We start from the raw sequence: 16,367 nt of genomic DNA, 5'->3' as shown, positions 1-16,367 counted from the left end.
ATTATTATTCCCATGTTCGTGTGAGGAAAATGAGAACTGGAGAGGTTAGGTAACTTCCCAGAGTCCTCAGTAGTCACTATAAACCAGCAGACCTGTGATTCAAGTTCAGCTCTGTTTGAGCTATGTTCTGGTCTTGGTACATCAATGGGATATTCTACGTTTCCATAAAACTTACTATGAACATTTGCAATAAACACAGAAACCTAAATATTCAGCACCCAGATTAAACAACTGTCAAGATCTTACCACATTTGACTCATCCTCATAAGACAATTTTCTTTGGCTCCATTTCCTGTCAGTTCCATCTCATCCAGGATCACTTATTCACTCACATGCTGGGTTTCAACCAAACCAAACAACTGGTTGTTCCCTGAATATTGTCTCCTGCCCCTGGAACTTTGCGCCAGCTGATCCCCTTGTCTCAACAGCTTCCACCCCTGGTACACTGATGTCCCCAAGACCGACCACTGACCAACCAAATCAGAAACTACAACCACCAGTCACCCTTCCTTCCATCTCCATTTGACCCACTCCTCCTCAATCTTCCATACGGCCTCACTTCTAGTGTCATCCGTTCCTCCACAAAGCCTTCAGTGACGTCCCAAGTCTAGCTGAGGGGGCTCCCTCCCACAGCACCTTGTATATTATGTCTGTCATAACACTGCCCCATGGGATTCTTCAACGGAATGTGAATTCCTCTAGGGCCAACACCATGGTTTTGAGCTCTATATCCCCAGAGACTAGCACATAGTGACTAATGATCAGTAAACATCTGAGTGAGGAAGGGAGGAAGAGGAAGAGAGCAGCAGAAGAGAAAGGAATGAACATGACACCATCTGAGTTCCTAACCCTGCAGGTCTCTGGATATGAGGAGCCCCTCACACCTCTTCTGTGAGCATCTGGCCTAACAAGATGTGTCACCATTGTACAGATGCAGCGTGGGTCTTACACCAGCCAGGAGGTGGGCAGAGAGAAGAAGCAAGAAAACATGAGACTAGCACCTGTCACCACACATAGAGCAGTGAATGCCCCGCTACTCAGAGCTGCTTTTATTCTAGCTGCTCCCAATTTTTGCCTCCAGAAAACCATGTCTGTTTAACTCATTTTCCAATTATCTTCAAACATCCAAAGGATCATCTAAGAAATGGGTGCCTTCTTATTATAAAAAGTAACGGACTTGAACATATTACCTCTTAAGAAAATAAGAAGCATATTTTTCAAAGGACACTCTCAAACTAGCAGATTCCAAGAGACTATTTCAGGCCCGTCTATTAATTCTCAGATGATCCTTCTGTATGGATAAGCATGATCAACAGTGAGCTCCAGGGTGATTTCAGACCATGAATAAGTGATGCTTACAGGTCCCTGTAAGGGAGGTTTCTGTCAGATCTAGAGTCATAGATGGGAAGCTAGAATGGGCCTTGATGATGTCACTTCATGGACAGATCAGGAAACCGTGGTGCAGAGGAGGTGTGATTATCTGGAGCCCCCGATGCGGGGTGGAGGATTGGAGAACAGACAGCCAGCTGGTCCACCTGTCTGCCATGCTGTGCCCTCCCACCATTCCCGTCTCTAGATGCCACAGGCAAACCAGGCAGGCATTCCACAAACTCGGTCCCTGTTTGGGACTGCCTTTGAGTGCTGGGAGCAGTCATAACTAAAGAATTAATATTGATTATTTGCTGTGCGCCGAGCACCGTGAGAACTTGTACCCATTACATTTCATCCTTACCGTGGTCCAGGGACATGGATACTGCTGTCCCCACCACCTCGCTGGGGCAGCTGAGTCTGAGGGTGAAGAGACACGTTACCCAATATTATACAAGTACACGTGCAAAGGTGAGGCTTGAACCAGAGTTTGTCCGAACAAAGGTTTTCCTTTCAACCCCTGGGTTCTTGAGTGGCTGCTTCTGTGTGTCGTCCCTCTTGGGGCACCACACCATGCAGCATGGGCCAGGCCAGGCCCCAAACGCCTCCCCGAAGCTAGCCCTTCCTGGCCTGTAGCTCAGTGGGGCAAGACTGTTAGGCTTCGGCACTCTCACCCATTTAGAGGAGTGGCTTTCCTTCCCGATTGCCAATTAGCTTCCGCAGGAGACCACATTTTGGTAGCAATGACTAGATGAATTCTTGAAATGCCAGCTATATTCTCCAGGAAATCCTCAGTTCATAACACAAGGCTAGGTACTGGATACCTTCCTGGTGACTCGCATTTCAGGTGGCTTACTGGCTGTGTGACTTTGTGCAAGTTACTTTTTTTGTTAATTTTTTATTGTTATGTTAATCACCATACATTACATCGTTAGTTCTTTATGTAGTGTTCCATGATTCATTGTTTGTGCATAACACCCAGTGCTCCACGCAGAACGTGCCCTCCTTAATACCCATCACCAGGCTAACCCATCCCCCCACCCCCCTCCCCTCTAGAACCCTCAGTTTGTTTTTCAGAGTCCATCAGCTCTCATGGTTCCTCTCCCCCTCTGACTTACTCCCCTTCATTCCTCCCCTCCTGCTATCTTCTTCTTTTTTCTTAACATATGTTGCATTATTTGTTTCAGAAGTTTTGTGCAAGTTACTTAACCTCTCTGCCCCAGGACCCTTCTCTGTAAAACAAGGACAATAACTGTCCTTACATTAAGGAGTTGGCGAGGACCGAGTGAGAGAAAGCCTGGCACGTAGTAAGTGCTCAATAAAGGGTCGTTGTTATTACCATTGGTATGTGCCATTGTCATAGCATTTCATCCACACATGCTTGCTTGTTTGATTTCGTGGGCCCATGAGGACAGTCCTCAGTATTTAAAAGCTCTAGAATATTGTTATTGTAAATCTCTTAGGTGAGCATTAGCTTATGTAAATTCTGCCTCTGAAATTCCAGGAACCTGGCATGCCCACCATTCTGATAAAAGATCCTGGATAAGAGCTGTCTTTGTGCCTTGTGGGGTCTCCTGGAATTCACCCCATCTTCTCTCTCACCGGCCCTCCTCATTCTGCTGTCTTGCCATCTGGGGTGGAATGGAGAATGCACAGATCTGAAGGAGGCCAGCGTGTGTGAGGCCCGAGTCAGGAGGGGCGGGATGAGGCCACCCTCTCCTTTTCCTGCTGAGCCTCCGCCCCACCTGCCTGTCCCTTTCCAAGACCGCCCATGGGGCAACTCATCGCCCTCTCCTGGGCTCTCAGGCCACTGCAGGAGACCACGGCTTCACTCAGAGACCTCCTGGTATTTTCATACACTGAGCCGAAACATTCAGGCTGCTTTGCGTCAAATTCATTTAAAAACAACCTCTGCATCTGACTTAATTCCTCCAGGAGCCCCCAGACATGTTGGCTTTAAAGGTGGTGTATCCAGATAACAAATACAAATGCTGGGGCTTAGGAGAAGTGGGAAGGTTTATAAAGTGCCAGATGTGTTCAAGTCCCATGAGTCACCTTTAGCTTCTCTAAAAGTCAAACTCCACCTTTTCAGGCTCGTGTCCATATCAAACCCTGACTGTGAGTTCACTCACTTCACACCGTGAGGCTCCTCAGAAAGGACAGAACAAAATTCTCTGATCAAAGCCGCCATAGGTGATTTTCCGTTTAGCAGGAGGCAGTTACTTCCAACACAATTCCCAGAGCTCTCGTGGTGCCATCCCCTCCCCCTTGTGGTCCCAGACACAGCACACCCACCTCCCTTGCCTCTCAAGCCTCTCTGTGCCATGAAAGGCGTCTTAGCACCAAACAGAGCAGCCGGGACGATGACATCAGGCACCAAAGACTGGAGCCCGAGCAGTTTTCCGCCCTCGCTCATTTATTTACAAGCGCGAAACCAGAAAGAACCCCCAGGTGGGCTGGCTAAGCCCGTTTCAGGTTTCACTCCCTCTCCCATGGTGTCCTCTGGCCCCACCGACTTCTCTCTTGGGTAGTCAAGGACAAGTGCTCTAATCGCCTGGGGCTCTTCCTTCATTCCTGAGCCCCGCTGCAGACGGCCATCGTACCCTTTGAGCACTTTTATGGGCAGTAAAACTTGATGGCCTGCAGCTCCAAACCGTTCCCACATCTCTGAATAGAACTATTTATGACATACAAGACTACTATGGTTTGCCCTTTGAAAATACCAGCAGATACTAGACCCCTTCAAACAGGGTCGACTGAGTTCCCATCGGCTAACAGCTGGCTTGCAGAAACCCCACCGTGGCAGAGCCCAACTCCTGACTGTGAACGCTTAAATTAGGAAACAGAACAGCCTCTGAGCCTTTCAGCATCACTGAGGTAGCCGTGTGCTTTGCCTCTCCCGTGTTGCTTTGGTGTCAAACCCACTTGCATCTCTCCCCTCTTTTTTTTTTTTTTTTTTTTTTTTTTTTTTTTTTTTTTTTGCTTCCCTGCGCATTTCTTGCCTGGGCTGACCAGGATCATTATGAGCTTTGTCAGCAAATCCCAGAGAAATGATCTTCTCCCTCCGTGGTTAGCAGGCAACAAATGAAAACCAAGAAAAAGCTAGCCATTCAATCGCAACTTACTTCTCTTAAACGGTGCCCAGGACTAACCGACTAGCCCGTAAAAAGCGTCATCACACACTCAGACTCGTCCTTACCCGTGTTCCATAACGGCCACTCCCGTGCATCAGAGACTGGCCCCAGCCTCCTCGGATGTGGGGACTCAGCTCTCTGCAGCCCGCGGACAATTGGGCCCATTATAGTCATCAGGCTGCTGAGTTAAAGGGTGGCCCTTACAAAAATATAAACAGCTTGTCAGCACAAGCCAAAGGGGCGGGGCTGCAGTATCAGGGGACAATGGGAGCCAATGATCAGCCTCTTTGGGCTCTGTTAGCTTAAGATATTATGTTTCGTTCTGAAGTCAGGGAGACTGGAGAGCTGGAGAGAGAGCCGAAGAGGAAGGGCCAAGTCCTCAACTTTACAGCCCAGCAGCATGAAAGGAGTCCAAGTTGAAAAGTTTAATTACTGCCTGCAGACCAATTTCAAGGAAAAGTTCGTATGCTTCCCACATAATAATATATATTTTCAAAGTCACAAACATTGGCGTTGCATTAGCCATCTTCATTCTTCTGGGGTCAATAAATGGACTATTTATTGAGGTGGATAAGAGTTTTTCAGTCAAAGAACAAAATCCAAGGAAGATGCCTTTATGACATGCTTATTTTGTCGTATAAGGTGTCTGATGAGAGGGGCGCCTGGGTGGCTCAGTTGGTTAAGTGACTGCCTTTGGCTCAGGTCATGATCCTGGAGTCCTGGGATCGAGTCCCGGGATCGAGTCCCACATCGGGCTCCCTGCTCAGCAGGGAGTCTGCTTCTCCCTCTGACCCTCTTCCCTCTTGTGCTCTCTATCTCTCATTCTCTCTCTCTCTCTCAAATAAATAAATAAAATCTTTAAAGTGTCTGATGAGAGGCACTCACTACCTCCACAGAGAAAAGGTTTGATTTGATTGGTATGTCTTCAGAACCCAGAGAAATAGGCTTATTTTTGCCCCCAAATATAAATGATTCACATTCATTTTTTATTTTTTATTTTATTTTATTTTTTTTAAAGATTATTTATTTATTTGACAGAGAGAGACACAGCAAGAGAGGGAACACAAGCAGGGGGAGTGGGAGAGGGAGAAGCAGGCTTCCCGCTGAGCGGGGAGCCCGATGCGGGGCTCGATCCCAGGACCCTGGGATCATGACCTGAGCTGAAGGCAGATGCCTAACGACTGAGCCACCCAGGCGCCCCTCATTTTTAAATACTCACTTTATCCGATCATACATGTGCAAACAAAGCAGAAGTTAGTTCAGTATGTTTGAAAGAAGAAGACAGAATAGCCATGGCTTTCTTTTTTTCTCTTTTGATTTTAACTAAATTCTGCTTTTGAAGCAACTATGCCAGTGGAACCTTTTAATACCCTACGATAATGACCAAGAACAAGAAAACAAACTGTGGCTTTTTTCTGTATATGATTTCTAAATAATACACCGAGGTAAAAATAAAGTTAAGAGCTCTTTGGTTGATTTGTGGCATTGCATAAATTATAGCCATATAAACTTTCAGAAAAATACAGTCATTACGATTTGGAACAGTCTCATTATTTACATAAGGAAGCATAGCAACTATCAAAATTAACTAGCAAAGAAACTGAAAAATGCTGAAATATACTCATTTTCCACAAATTCTGTATGAAGCCCTTTTATGAGCCCTTGGATCATAAAAATAATAATCAAAAGGCACTCTCTTTTCTAATCTCTGTCAGTTTAAAAATATTTATGATTCTTCCACTGATACTTAATTCATATTAAAGTAAGATTCCTCTGGTGGCCCTTCCAAATAGGGTATGAAGCTGCCTCTGATTCTTCTCTTCTCCTAATGATTCCCAAAGGAGCTGTTGTATCTGGACTCACATAGCTCTTGACTCTAAAGAACAGGTTACCTTCTGGAAAAGGTCTAGTTTTCCTCTAAAACATTATGATCTTGTCATTAAAAAAAAAAAAGAGCTATAGGACAGCAAAGGCATGAACAACAAAAGGAAAACTAGATAAATTGGACTTCATCAAAATTAAGACTTTTGTGCATCAAAGGAAATTATCAAGAAAGTGAAAAGGTAACCTACAGAGGCGCCTGGGTGGCTCAGTCGTTAAGCGTCTGCCTTCGGCTCAGGTCATGGTCCCAGGGTCCTGGGATCGAGCCCCACGTCGGGTCCTGGGATGAAGCCCCGCATCAGGCTCCCTGCTCAGTGGGAAGCCTGCTTCTCCCTCTCCCACTCTCCCTGCTTGTGTTCCCTCTCTAGCTGTGTCTCTCTCTGTCAAATAAATAAATAAAATCTTTAAAAAAAAAAGGTAACCCTACAGAGTAGGAGTAAATATTTGCAAATCATATATTCGATAGGGGCCTAATATCCAAAATATATAAAGAACTCTCATGACTCCACAACAAAAAGAGAAATGACCCAGTTTAAATATGGACAGAAGTCTTGAATAGACATTTCTCTAAAAATGATATACAAAAGGCCAATAGCCCATGAAAAGATAGATACTCAGTATCATTAGTCATTAGGGAAATGCAAATCAAAACACAATAAGGTACCACTTTGCAACCACTAGGATAGCTATTAAAAAAAAAAAAGAAGAAGAAAAAGTGTTAAAAAGGATGAGGCAAAACTGCAACTCTCATACATTGCTAGTTGGGGTGTAAAATGATGCAGCTGGTGTGGAAAACACCACAATTCTTCAAAAGGTCAAACAGAGAATTACCATATGACCCAGCAAGTCCACTCCTCTGCATATACCAAAAGTACTGAAAACAGGATTGGAAATACTCAAACCATTACCTGTATACTCACATTTATAGCAGCATTATTCATGATAAAAAAGGTGGAAACAACCTAAATGTTCATCCACAGATTAATGGATAAACCGACTGTGGTACATATGTGCAGCGGAATAGTACTCAGCCATAGAAAGGAACACACTGATTCATACTACAACATAGATGAACCTCAAGAACTTGGTGCTAAGTGAAAAAAGCCAGATATAAAAGGTCACATAATATAGGATTCCATTTGTATGAAGCATCCAGAATAGAAAATCCACAGGGACAAAATGCAGATTGGTGATTGCCAGGGACTGAGAGACGGGGGGGAATAGGGAGAAACTGCTTAGTGGGTGCAGGCTTTATTTTGGAACTAAACAGAGGTAGTGTTTGTAGAACATTGTGAATATACTATATATGGCTGAATTGTTCACTTTAAAGTGGTTAATTTTATGGGGTTTTTTAAAGCCTCAGTATCGTCTGGGTTCAACAGGCTCCTTCTTCGTAAGGGCATCCCACAAGTTTACTGAGGGTATTTTTTAAAAAGATTTATTCAATCCATTCATTCATTCATTTAATATTTATGCATTGTTCAGCATCTATTAAGCACCAGATACTGTGGGGCAGCTGGGTGCCCTCTCTACCAAAGCTAAGAAAGAGCAGGACCATCCGATGGGGAAGGAAGGTGGCAAGCAGGGTGAGCAAATTCATGTTTGGTAAACGGCTACTGTATGCGGGCTCGTCTCATGCTTGATTCCATTGACTGGTCAAAACCACTCGGAGGAGTGGTGGTAGGAATTATTATTCCCATTTTATTGTTACAGAAACTGAGAATCAGCAAGTTTAATTAACTTCCCAAAGGCAATGGAGCCAAGTCCTTTCTCTTCCACCATGCTGCTCCCTGATCAGAGGTATGTGAGGAACTGAATCTGTGAGGAAAAAAGGTGTTTCCCAATGTGAATGAATGAATGCGTGAATGAAGGAGTGAATGAATGAATGCGTGAATGAAGGAGTGAATGAATGAATGAATAAAACTTATTAAGAAGGATTTTAGATGTCAAGAAGAGCAGTGCAACTCTCTTTCTCGTGGGATAAAGACACAAACCAGGGGGAAAAAACCAAAACTAATTGTCAAAATTTTACTCAGAAAACAACTATGCAACTTTAGGGATTTTCTAAGTAATCTGGCTGGACACCCTCATTTTTCAGATGGAAATCTGATGCCCTGCACAATTAAATGACATGCCCAGAGTTACATGGCAAGATAGTTGCAGAACCAGGGCCAGGATTCAGGTGTCTTAGCTTCTGGTCCAGGGTTCTTTCTACTATGCCATACACAAAAATTTAGAAACTGATCCCAGATTAATCTTCTACTGAGTAGATCTCAATTCTCTACTTCTCCACAGGATGAGTGGACAAAATTCCTATTCTCTATAAACTCTGAGTGTAATGACCTACAGAATATGTTTGACATTCTCAGTGAATTTACAATTTCTTTCATCATATCTTTTGCTAAAAACCAATAAGGAAGAGAGAGATTCACAAGTTGTAACCTGGGCAGGACTATATTTATCAGTTCATTTAAACAGAGGTAAACCCAAAAAAATAAAAAATAAAAAAAATAAACAGAGGTAAACCCTTTGGAAAGTTGGAATAAGAAATGAACTGAGAATAAGGACAAGGAGGCTCTGAAAACATAAAAGACTTGGCCAGGAATTTCATCAAGAAAATGCAACTACATAGGACTGAAACTCCGGCAAAGCTGTTCCATGCATCCCTGACCATCATCTATCCCTCGGCATTGGTCTGCTGTTGTTATTTAAAATAATAAACAAAATAATTACAGAGGGAGATGCATGTCCTCTTAAAAGTTGGGGAGATGACATCACTACTTTCTAAATTTCAAACTGTTAGATTATGCAATTCAGAAAATTGCTATATGCCCTTGGAGAATGCTCATCATCCAATTAAAATGTTGCCCTTGATCCGCAACAGTCACCTCTTGGTCACACACCTCTTGGCAACTTGAAGCTTCAATTACCCATAAGCAGATTTTCACCCAACCCTTGGAAAGAGCTGAAGCCCCAAGTAACTGACTTAGTTCAACATCCTGCAGTGCACTTATTATCAAGCCCCTGATTTGCCAACATACAAAACACCACACTGAAGGGAAAATATCTAATTGTCTGCTGATATTTTTTAAGAAGTGATACACACATAATACTAGATTCTCATCTTAAGAGATCATGTAATAATACGGTTAATGGAACTGGGTGAAATCGCAACAGAAGCCGTTTGGATAATATATGGATAAACGGCCAGACCCCTTGAGCCTTCTCAGATGATTCTAGAAATTACTAACTTCAAGACCTAAATTATATATTTTTTAAATCCTTTACTTTCTTTTTTAAGGAAATGAAAGGGTTGCCTAGCAACATGGCTTAATAAAGAAGAGAAACTTAAGATTTAACCATCAATGACATTGAAGGACTTTGTAGGTAGAAGGAATGAAAGCTACAATCTTTCTTGACTTTGACAAGGTTTTTGATTTTGTTCTGCTTAGCTGTTCCTCAATGCATTGTAAATTATGGATAAAAATCACTTACTCTTAGGTCAGCCCACAACCGGAAGTGAAATGGAAAGTTCTAAACACATTCCATTAAACTTTCATTATCTTCAAATGCATTTATTCTTAATGCATTAGAAATTCATAACTAATTATGTGGTGTTCCATGTTTTTTATTCTATATGATTTCTTTTTTTTTTTTTTAATGTTTTATTTATTTATTCATGAGAGTCAGAGAGAGAGAGAGGCAGAGGGAGAAGCAGGCTCACCACAGAGCAGGGAGCCCGATGCGGGACTCGATCCCAGGACCCTGGGATCATGACCTGAGCCGAAGGCAGACGCTTAACCATCTGAGCCACCCAGGCGCCCTCTATATGATTTCTTTGTACCTCTCTGAGAAAGGTAAGGCTTAAAGTCAGATGTCATATGAATTTGAGCTATGAAATGGACTCTGCTAACCACACACCAACGTAAACGTACTTTTATTTTTCTGACCATGCCGATGAATTTTTACAAGCCTCTTATAGCCTTTCGCTCTGTCCCTATATGACCAATGGCCCACATTTGCAAAATGATGCCTCAAGTCAGGCTGTAGCCATGGAAAAGAGCGGCCCTGGGCTCATTTGCTCATCGCCCAGCCCATTGAGCTAAACCATGACAGGCTTCGACACCACAAAAGTTTTCAATTAGTTGGTGAAGACCATGAAGGGATTTGCTGAAAACCTAGTTCAGAACTGATCCCAGGAACCTATAAAAGGGTCCTTCTAGATCCAAGAGTAAAACAATAATTTTAATAACCTAAATGATAGAAGAAAATGTACCATTAATTTTGAAGAAGCTACAAGCTGAGTCACCCCGTCAGAACTGGGGGCAGAACTTAATAATAATGGTAATAATATATATACAGCATCTGCTATATGACAGGCACTGCTCTAATAGCGTGTACACGTACTAGTCCATTTAATCCTCCCAACCAATCCTAGGCGTTAGTAGGCATATCCACTTCACAAATGAGGAAAGTGAAGTTTAGAGCAGTTAGTGAACATCCGTCGAGGCAGAAATGGCCAAATACCAAAAGGGGAAAATTCTAACAGGACTAGTTTGGAGAAGGAAGAACAAACAGCAAAAATAAGCTATGGGGGTAGAATTAATTAAGGATAGTCAGGAGTAAAAATACCTAGGGGTGCTGCGTTCGTTTGCTAGGGCTGCCATAACATGTTATTACAAGCAGAAAACGGAAATTTTTCTCACAGTTCTGGAGGCCAGAAGTCCAAAGTCAAGGTGCTGGTAGGGATGGTTCCCTCTGGAAGTTTTGTGAGAGAATCTGTTCCATGCCCCTCCTACCTTCTGGGGGCTGCTAATAATTTTTGGCATTCACTGGCCTACAGCATCATCCCATTCTCTGTCTCTGTCTTCACGTGGTGTTCCTGTGTCTCTGTGGTTTCTCCTTTTATGTATCTTATAAGGACACTCGTCATTGGATTTAGGGTGGATCCTAATCTAGGATGACCTCATTTTAAGATCCTTACCTCAAATACATCTGCAAAGACCCTTATTCCAAATAAGGTCATATTTTGAGGTTCGGGGGGGTCATATCCTTTGGGAGCCACAATTCAATCTACTGTAAGCCCCAAGAAACCTCTGGGCCCAGGGAAGTTTCCTCACGTAGGAAAGGGAGACAGGAGCAATAGCCAACCCTATACAGGGAAGATATGCTGAGTAGAGAAAGGTGTTTTTAACTACTACTCTTCAACCCTAACTTAAAAAAAAAAGAAATTATTTACCAATCTTAGGAAAAGATGAGAGTTCTCAACTTAAAAGGCTTGGGGAAACCTCTCCAAAGATTTATGGATTTATAGATTTAATCACTCACTTTTTTGTGTACATTTTGATGAGTTTTGACATAAGCATACTCCTATGAAACCATTACCACAATCAAGACAGGAATATACCCATCACCTCCAAAAGCTTCCTTGCATCCCTTAATAATCCCTCTCTCCTGCCCCTTCCCGCATCCATAGCCCTAGCCCCAAACAACCATAGATCTGCTTTCTGTTATATGGATTAATTTGCTTGTCTAGAATTTTATGTAGGTAGAATCATACAGAATATACTTTTTGTTTGGCTTCTGTCTTAGTCAGTTCATGATGTTATAACAAAATACCAACAGACTGAGTAGCTTATAAACAACAGAAATTTATTTCCTACAATTCTGGAGGCTGGAAGTCCAAGATCAGTGCACCAGCATGGGTGAGGGCCCTCTTCCAGGTTGAAGACTTCTCCCTGTGTCCTCGCATGGAAGGGGCAAGGAAGCTCTCTTGGGCCTCCTTTATAAGGGCATTAATCTCATTCACAAGGGCTCCACCCTCATAACCTAATCTCCTCCCAAAGGCCCCACTTCCTAATACCATCACTTTGGGCATTAGGGTTTGCACATATGTATTTGGGGGGTTGGTACACAAACATTCAGACCACTGCAGCTTCTTTCATTCCACATTTTTTTGACATTCATCCAATGTTTGGGGTGTATCACTAGTTCATTCTCTTTTATTGCTGAGCAGTGTTCCATTACAGGAACATACCACAATTTGTTTATCTACTAACTTTTTTTTTAAAAGATTTTATTTATTTATTTGAGAGAGAGAATGAGAGAGAGAGAGAGAGCATGGGGGGGAGGGTCAGAGGGAGAAGCAGACTCCCCGCTGAGCAGGGAGCCAGATGCGAGACTCGATCCCGGGACTCCAGGATCATGACCTGAGCCGAAGGCAGTCGCTTAACCAACTGAGCCACCCAGGCGCCCTATCTACTAACTTTTTAAAAAAAGATTTATTTATTCATTCTAGAGAGAAGTTGTATGCAAGCAAGCAGAGGGAGGGGCAGAGGGAGAGCGAGAATCCAAAGCAGAACTCAGCACAGTGTGAGGAGTCCAAATGTAGGGCTCGATCCCAGGACCCCAAGATCATGACCAAAGTCGAAAGCAAGAGTCGGACGTTCAACTGACTGTGTCACCCAGACGCCCCTATCCACTCAGTTCTTAAAGGAGTTTCAATCAATAAATTGAGTTGATATTCCAAGATGAGGGGAGAGAACATGAATGATAATTTCTCAGAATTGAGGTTTTCTTCTTTTTCTTCTCCTTTATGGTCTCCCCACCTCACCTCCGAAGCCCTCTCATATGCTTAGCCCCATACCCATACTTCTCTCTTTTTTTTAAAGATCTTATTTATTTATTTGACAGAGAGAGAGAGAGACAGAGCACAAGCAGAGGGAATGGCGGGCAGAAGGAGAGGGAGAAGCAGGCTTCCCGCCGAGCAGGGAGCCCGATGTGGGGCTCGATCCCAGGACCCTGGGACCATGACCTGAGCCAAAGGCAGATGTTTAACCGACTGAGCCACCCAGGCGCCCCCATACCCATACTTCTTTCCCCAGCCCTCAGTTGCTGAAACCGAAGAATCCCTGTGGGACACCAGTTGAGGTCTCAATTAGCTCCTTCAGGCGTCTTGTCAGCCTCTTCCAGTGCCTGCCCTTCTCTCCGGGGATACCGCCCCCTCCCCACATCTCTGATCTCCCTCTTATTCTTTTGCCTCCTCCCTGGGTCTGCCTTCTACTCTCCCACTGTCTGTGCTCTGTTCACCTTGTCCAGAAAGAACTATAGGTTGGCCCCAGCCCAAATCTGTTCAATTCCTGGGTTTCTGCCAAATATATTCCAGTTATTTAATTCAGGGAGGCAGCAGGGTAGCATCTGAGAGCACAGACTCTGGAGCAGGCTGCCACACACCAGCTGTGACTTGGCCCCCTGCCTCTGTTTCCTCATCCACCATGGAGGGCAACAGTCCTCCCTCCTGTGACTGTCATGAGGATTAAATGAGATATAGTAAGCATTATATATATGCACTCCATAAAATAGATACAAATCAATGTTCAAGAACTCTTCTGCACCGCAAAAAAATTCTACTTGCATTCATAGATTTATGCAGTCAAAGATGATTTGTCAAGGAACTCTCTGTGGCAGGAACTCTTCTCAGAACGGAGGAATAAAGCAGTGAACATAGCATACACAAACTACATTCTCCTAGGGCAGACAGATAGTACAGAAACTGGCAACTAAAAGTATAAACCATGTCTGTTAAGTGCCACGGGGACATACAAAGTAGCCTAAAAGCAGGATTGGGGATTTCTAGGAGGGGGTCCGAGTGGGATGAGCCGAGTTAGAGAGTTGCAGTCGGGGTGATCAGGAAAGCTCTTCACGACAAGGCACCCTCTGAGAGCAGACCTGAATGGTCTCAGGAAATGTGCCATAGGCCCCATCTGGGGAAAGAACATCCTTGGTGGTAGAAACAAGTTCAAAGGCCCAGGGGTCCTTGCTGCCTGGCTGTCCAGCAGCTGGTGTAGATTGGCTGACTGTAGATGGACATACCATGTTGAATTTTCATTAATTTCACTCATTTTACTGTCAGAATCTCTCGACCTTGATGTATGTTTTTCCCCCCCAAATGTTCAGAGATGGATACTTTGGCTGTGAATTTAGATTGGCTGTGAATTTAGAGCCTCAAAGCTTTTTAGCATACAGATACAATACTGGTTAGGGTGGAATCCAAAGGAAATGGGTTGCCCTCATCACGCTGTGTTTAGACAGTCACCATGATGCTGGGATGCTTGGGGAGGAGTGGGCACTAGGGATCACCCTCGATGCCCTCAGGCCATCGCTAGGAGACTGGCCACTTAGATCTGGGCTTAGCATCTGAAAGGGATTGGGAGAATGTTGAGAGGCTTTGCAGAGAGCAACCAAGATAATAAAAGTATCCGAAAATAAATCCAGAAGAGACATTTTAGGAACTGAGCATGCAATTATTTAGTTTGAAGAAGAGATGCTTATATGTTCCTTTCCTAAGCCTATTTCCTGCAATACAACAGGCTCAACTTGCAGCATGATGATTTTACAGATGTTTGTGGAAAACAAACCCAAAACAAAACCCAGAGCTTCCTTATAGGAAGGCTTGTTAAACAGTGCAGATTGTTTGAATCCCACACTCTGAAATTATTGAAAGGAAGAGGAATATGAAAAAAAAATCCCCCACCTATAATTTTTAACCTTGTCAGTTTGACTTGTTCCTAAAACTGTATCATCATGAAGCAAATCAGTTGTTAAAAAAAAAAAAAAAACTACAAAAAATAAGAAGCTGAGCCAACATCTTCCTAGAATTTCTGCCTAAGGGCTATCCAACCCTTTCCTGAAATGGTCCCCATGGTAGGGGGGGCTGGTCCTTCTCCGCCTTTGGATGGAATCTCAGGCAGGTCCCCAGGAACTTTTCCAGTTACTCTTAGGTAATCAAAAGTCTTCTGAGCATTTTCAACTGCAGAAAAAAATCTCATTTCAGTAATTTGAAGGTCTCATAAAAAAAGCATAAACAATAAAAGGGAAAAATTGATAGAGCTTTCTCAAATTTGAAAAATCTTTTCTTCAAAAGGCAACACTAAGAACATGAAAGAGCAAATCACAGACTGGAAGAAGTTATTAGCAACATGTACCTGACAAAGAACTTGTGCCTAGACTATAGGAAGACTCTAATTATACAGCTCAACAGATAATAGAAAACTAGTAAATCAATTTTTTAAAATGGGATAAAATATTGAAGAGACATTGACAAAAGAAAATATACAAATGACCAATAAGCACCTAATAAGATGCTCAACATCATCAGTCATCTGGAAAATGAAAATTAAAACTGCAATGAGATACCACCACACAACTGCTAAAATAGCTAAAATTTAAAAGTCTGACATGACCAAAAGTTGTGAAAGGTGTGGAGCACCTGGGATTCCCATACATTGTTTGTGGCAGTATTATAAAGTGGAACAACCTGTAAGGATGAACACTGGGCAATGTGTTATAAGAGTAAACCCCCATGTACCATATAGGTGAATGAAAAGTAAACTATAATATACCCATTCAATAGAGCACTATTCAGGAATAAGAAGGAACACACAGCTGATACACACAACACGGCTAGGTCTCAGAAATTTTACACTGAATGAAAGAAGCCAGACACCGGAGTACATACTGTATGATTCCATGCATATGAAATTCTGTAATTTTCATTTTTCTATAAAATTAAAATTAATCTACAGAGGCAGAAGGGAGATCAGGGGTCACCTGGGCTGGAGGAGGATGAAGAATGGATAGTAAGGGGCACAGGGAACTTTTGAAGATGATGGAAATATTGTATGGTAGTTATGCAGGTATACACATGTGTCCAAATTCATTGAACTGGCCACAGAATGGGTGGTCTATTGTATGTACGTTAGACCTTCTAATAAAGGTAGTTTTAAAAATAGCCCTTTTGGTATAATAACAACTCCAACCTCTTATTTTATTTAGAGCTTCTCCTTCCCCAAGCTCATCTATACTTTCACCTTGGAAACCTGAAGTGGAGCTGTGAAGGAATGTTGGATTTTATTCTTTCTTCCAGACTCTACTTCTCCCTCCCATAGGTTCTGTTTCTGACCTTCCAGATTTGGGCTAAGGAGG

The 16,367-nt window shown here is 43.0% G+C and overlaps 1 protein-coding gene across 3 annotated transcripts in view; it reads right to left on the bottom strand.

Moving 5' to 3' along the window:
* TRIM2 (tripartite motif containing 2) overlaps positions 1–16,367 on the bottom strand; it is a 162,678-nt gene that overhangs the window by 111,850 nt on the left and 34,461 nt on the right. Inside the window, exon 1 of one of the 3 annotated variants that reach the window (XM_027597792.2) lies at positions 4,568–4,686. The exons of the other annotated variants lie outside the window; for them this stretch is intronic. Within the exon in view, the coding sequence (XP_027453593.1) occupies positions 4,568–4,597 (30 nt within the window). The 5' untranslated portion in view covers positions 4,598–4,686. Of the gene's footprint in view, positions 1–4,567; positions 4,687–16,367 lie in introns of those variants that run through there. 3 annotated transcript variants of the gene reach the window in all.

The sequence above is a fragment of the Zalophus californianus genome, chromosome 2 (genome assembly GCF_009762305.2).
Source record: "Zalophus californianus isolate mZalCal1 chromosome 2, mZalCal1.pri.v2, whole genome shotgun sequence".
Lineage (NCBI taxonomy): Eukaryota > Metazoa > Chordata > Mammalia > Carnivora > Otariidae > Zalophus > Zalophus californianus.
Note: the sequence above shows the minus strand (reverse complement) of the source record. Positions and strands in the feature narration are given on the sequence as shown.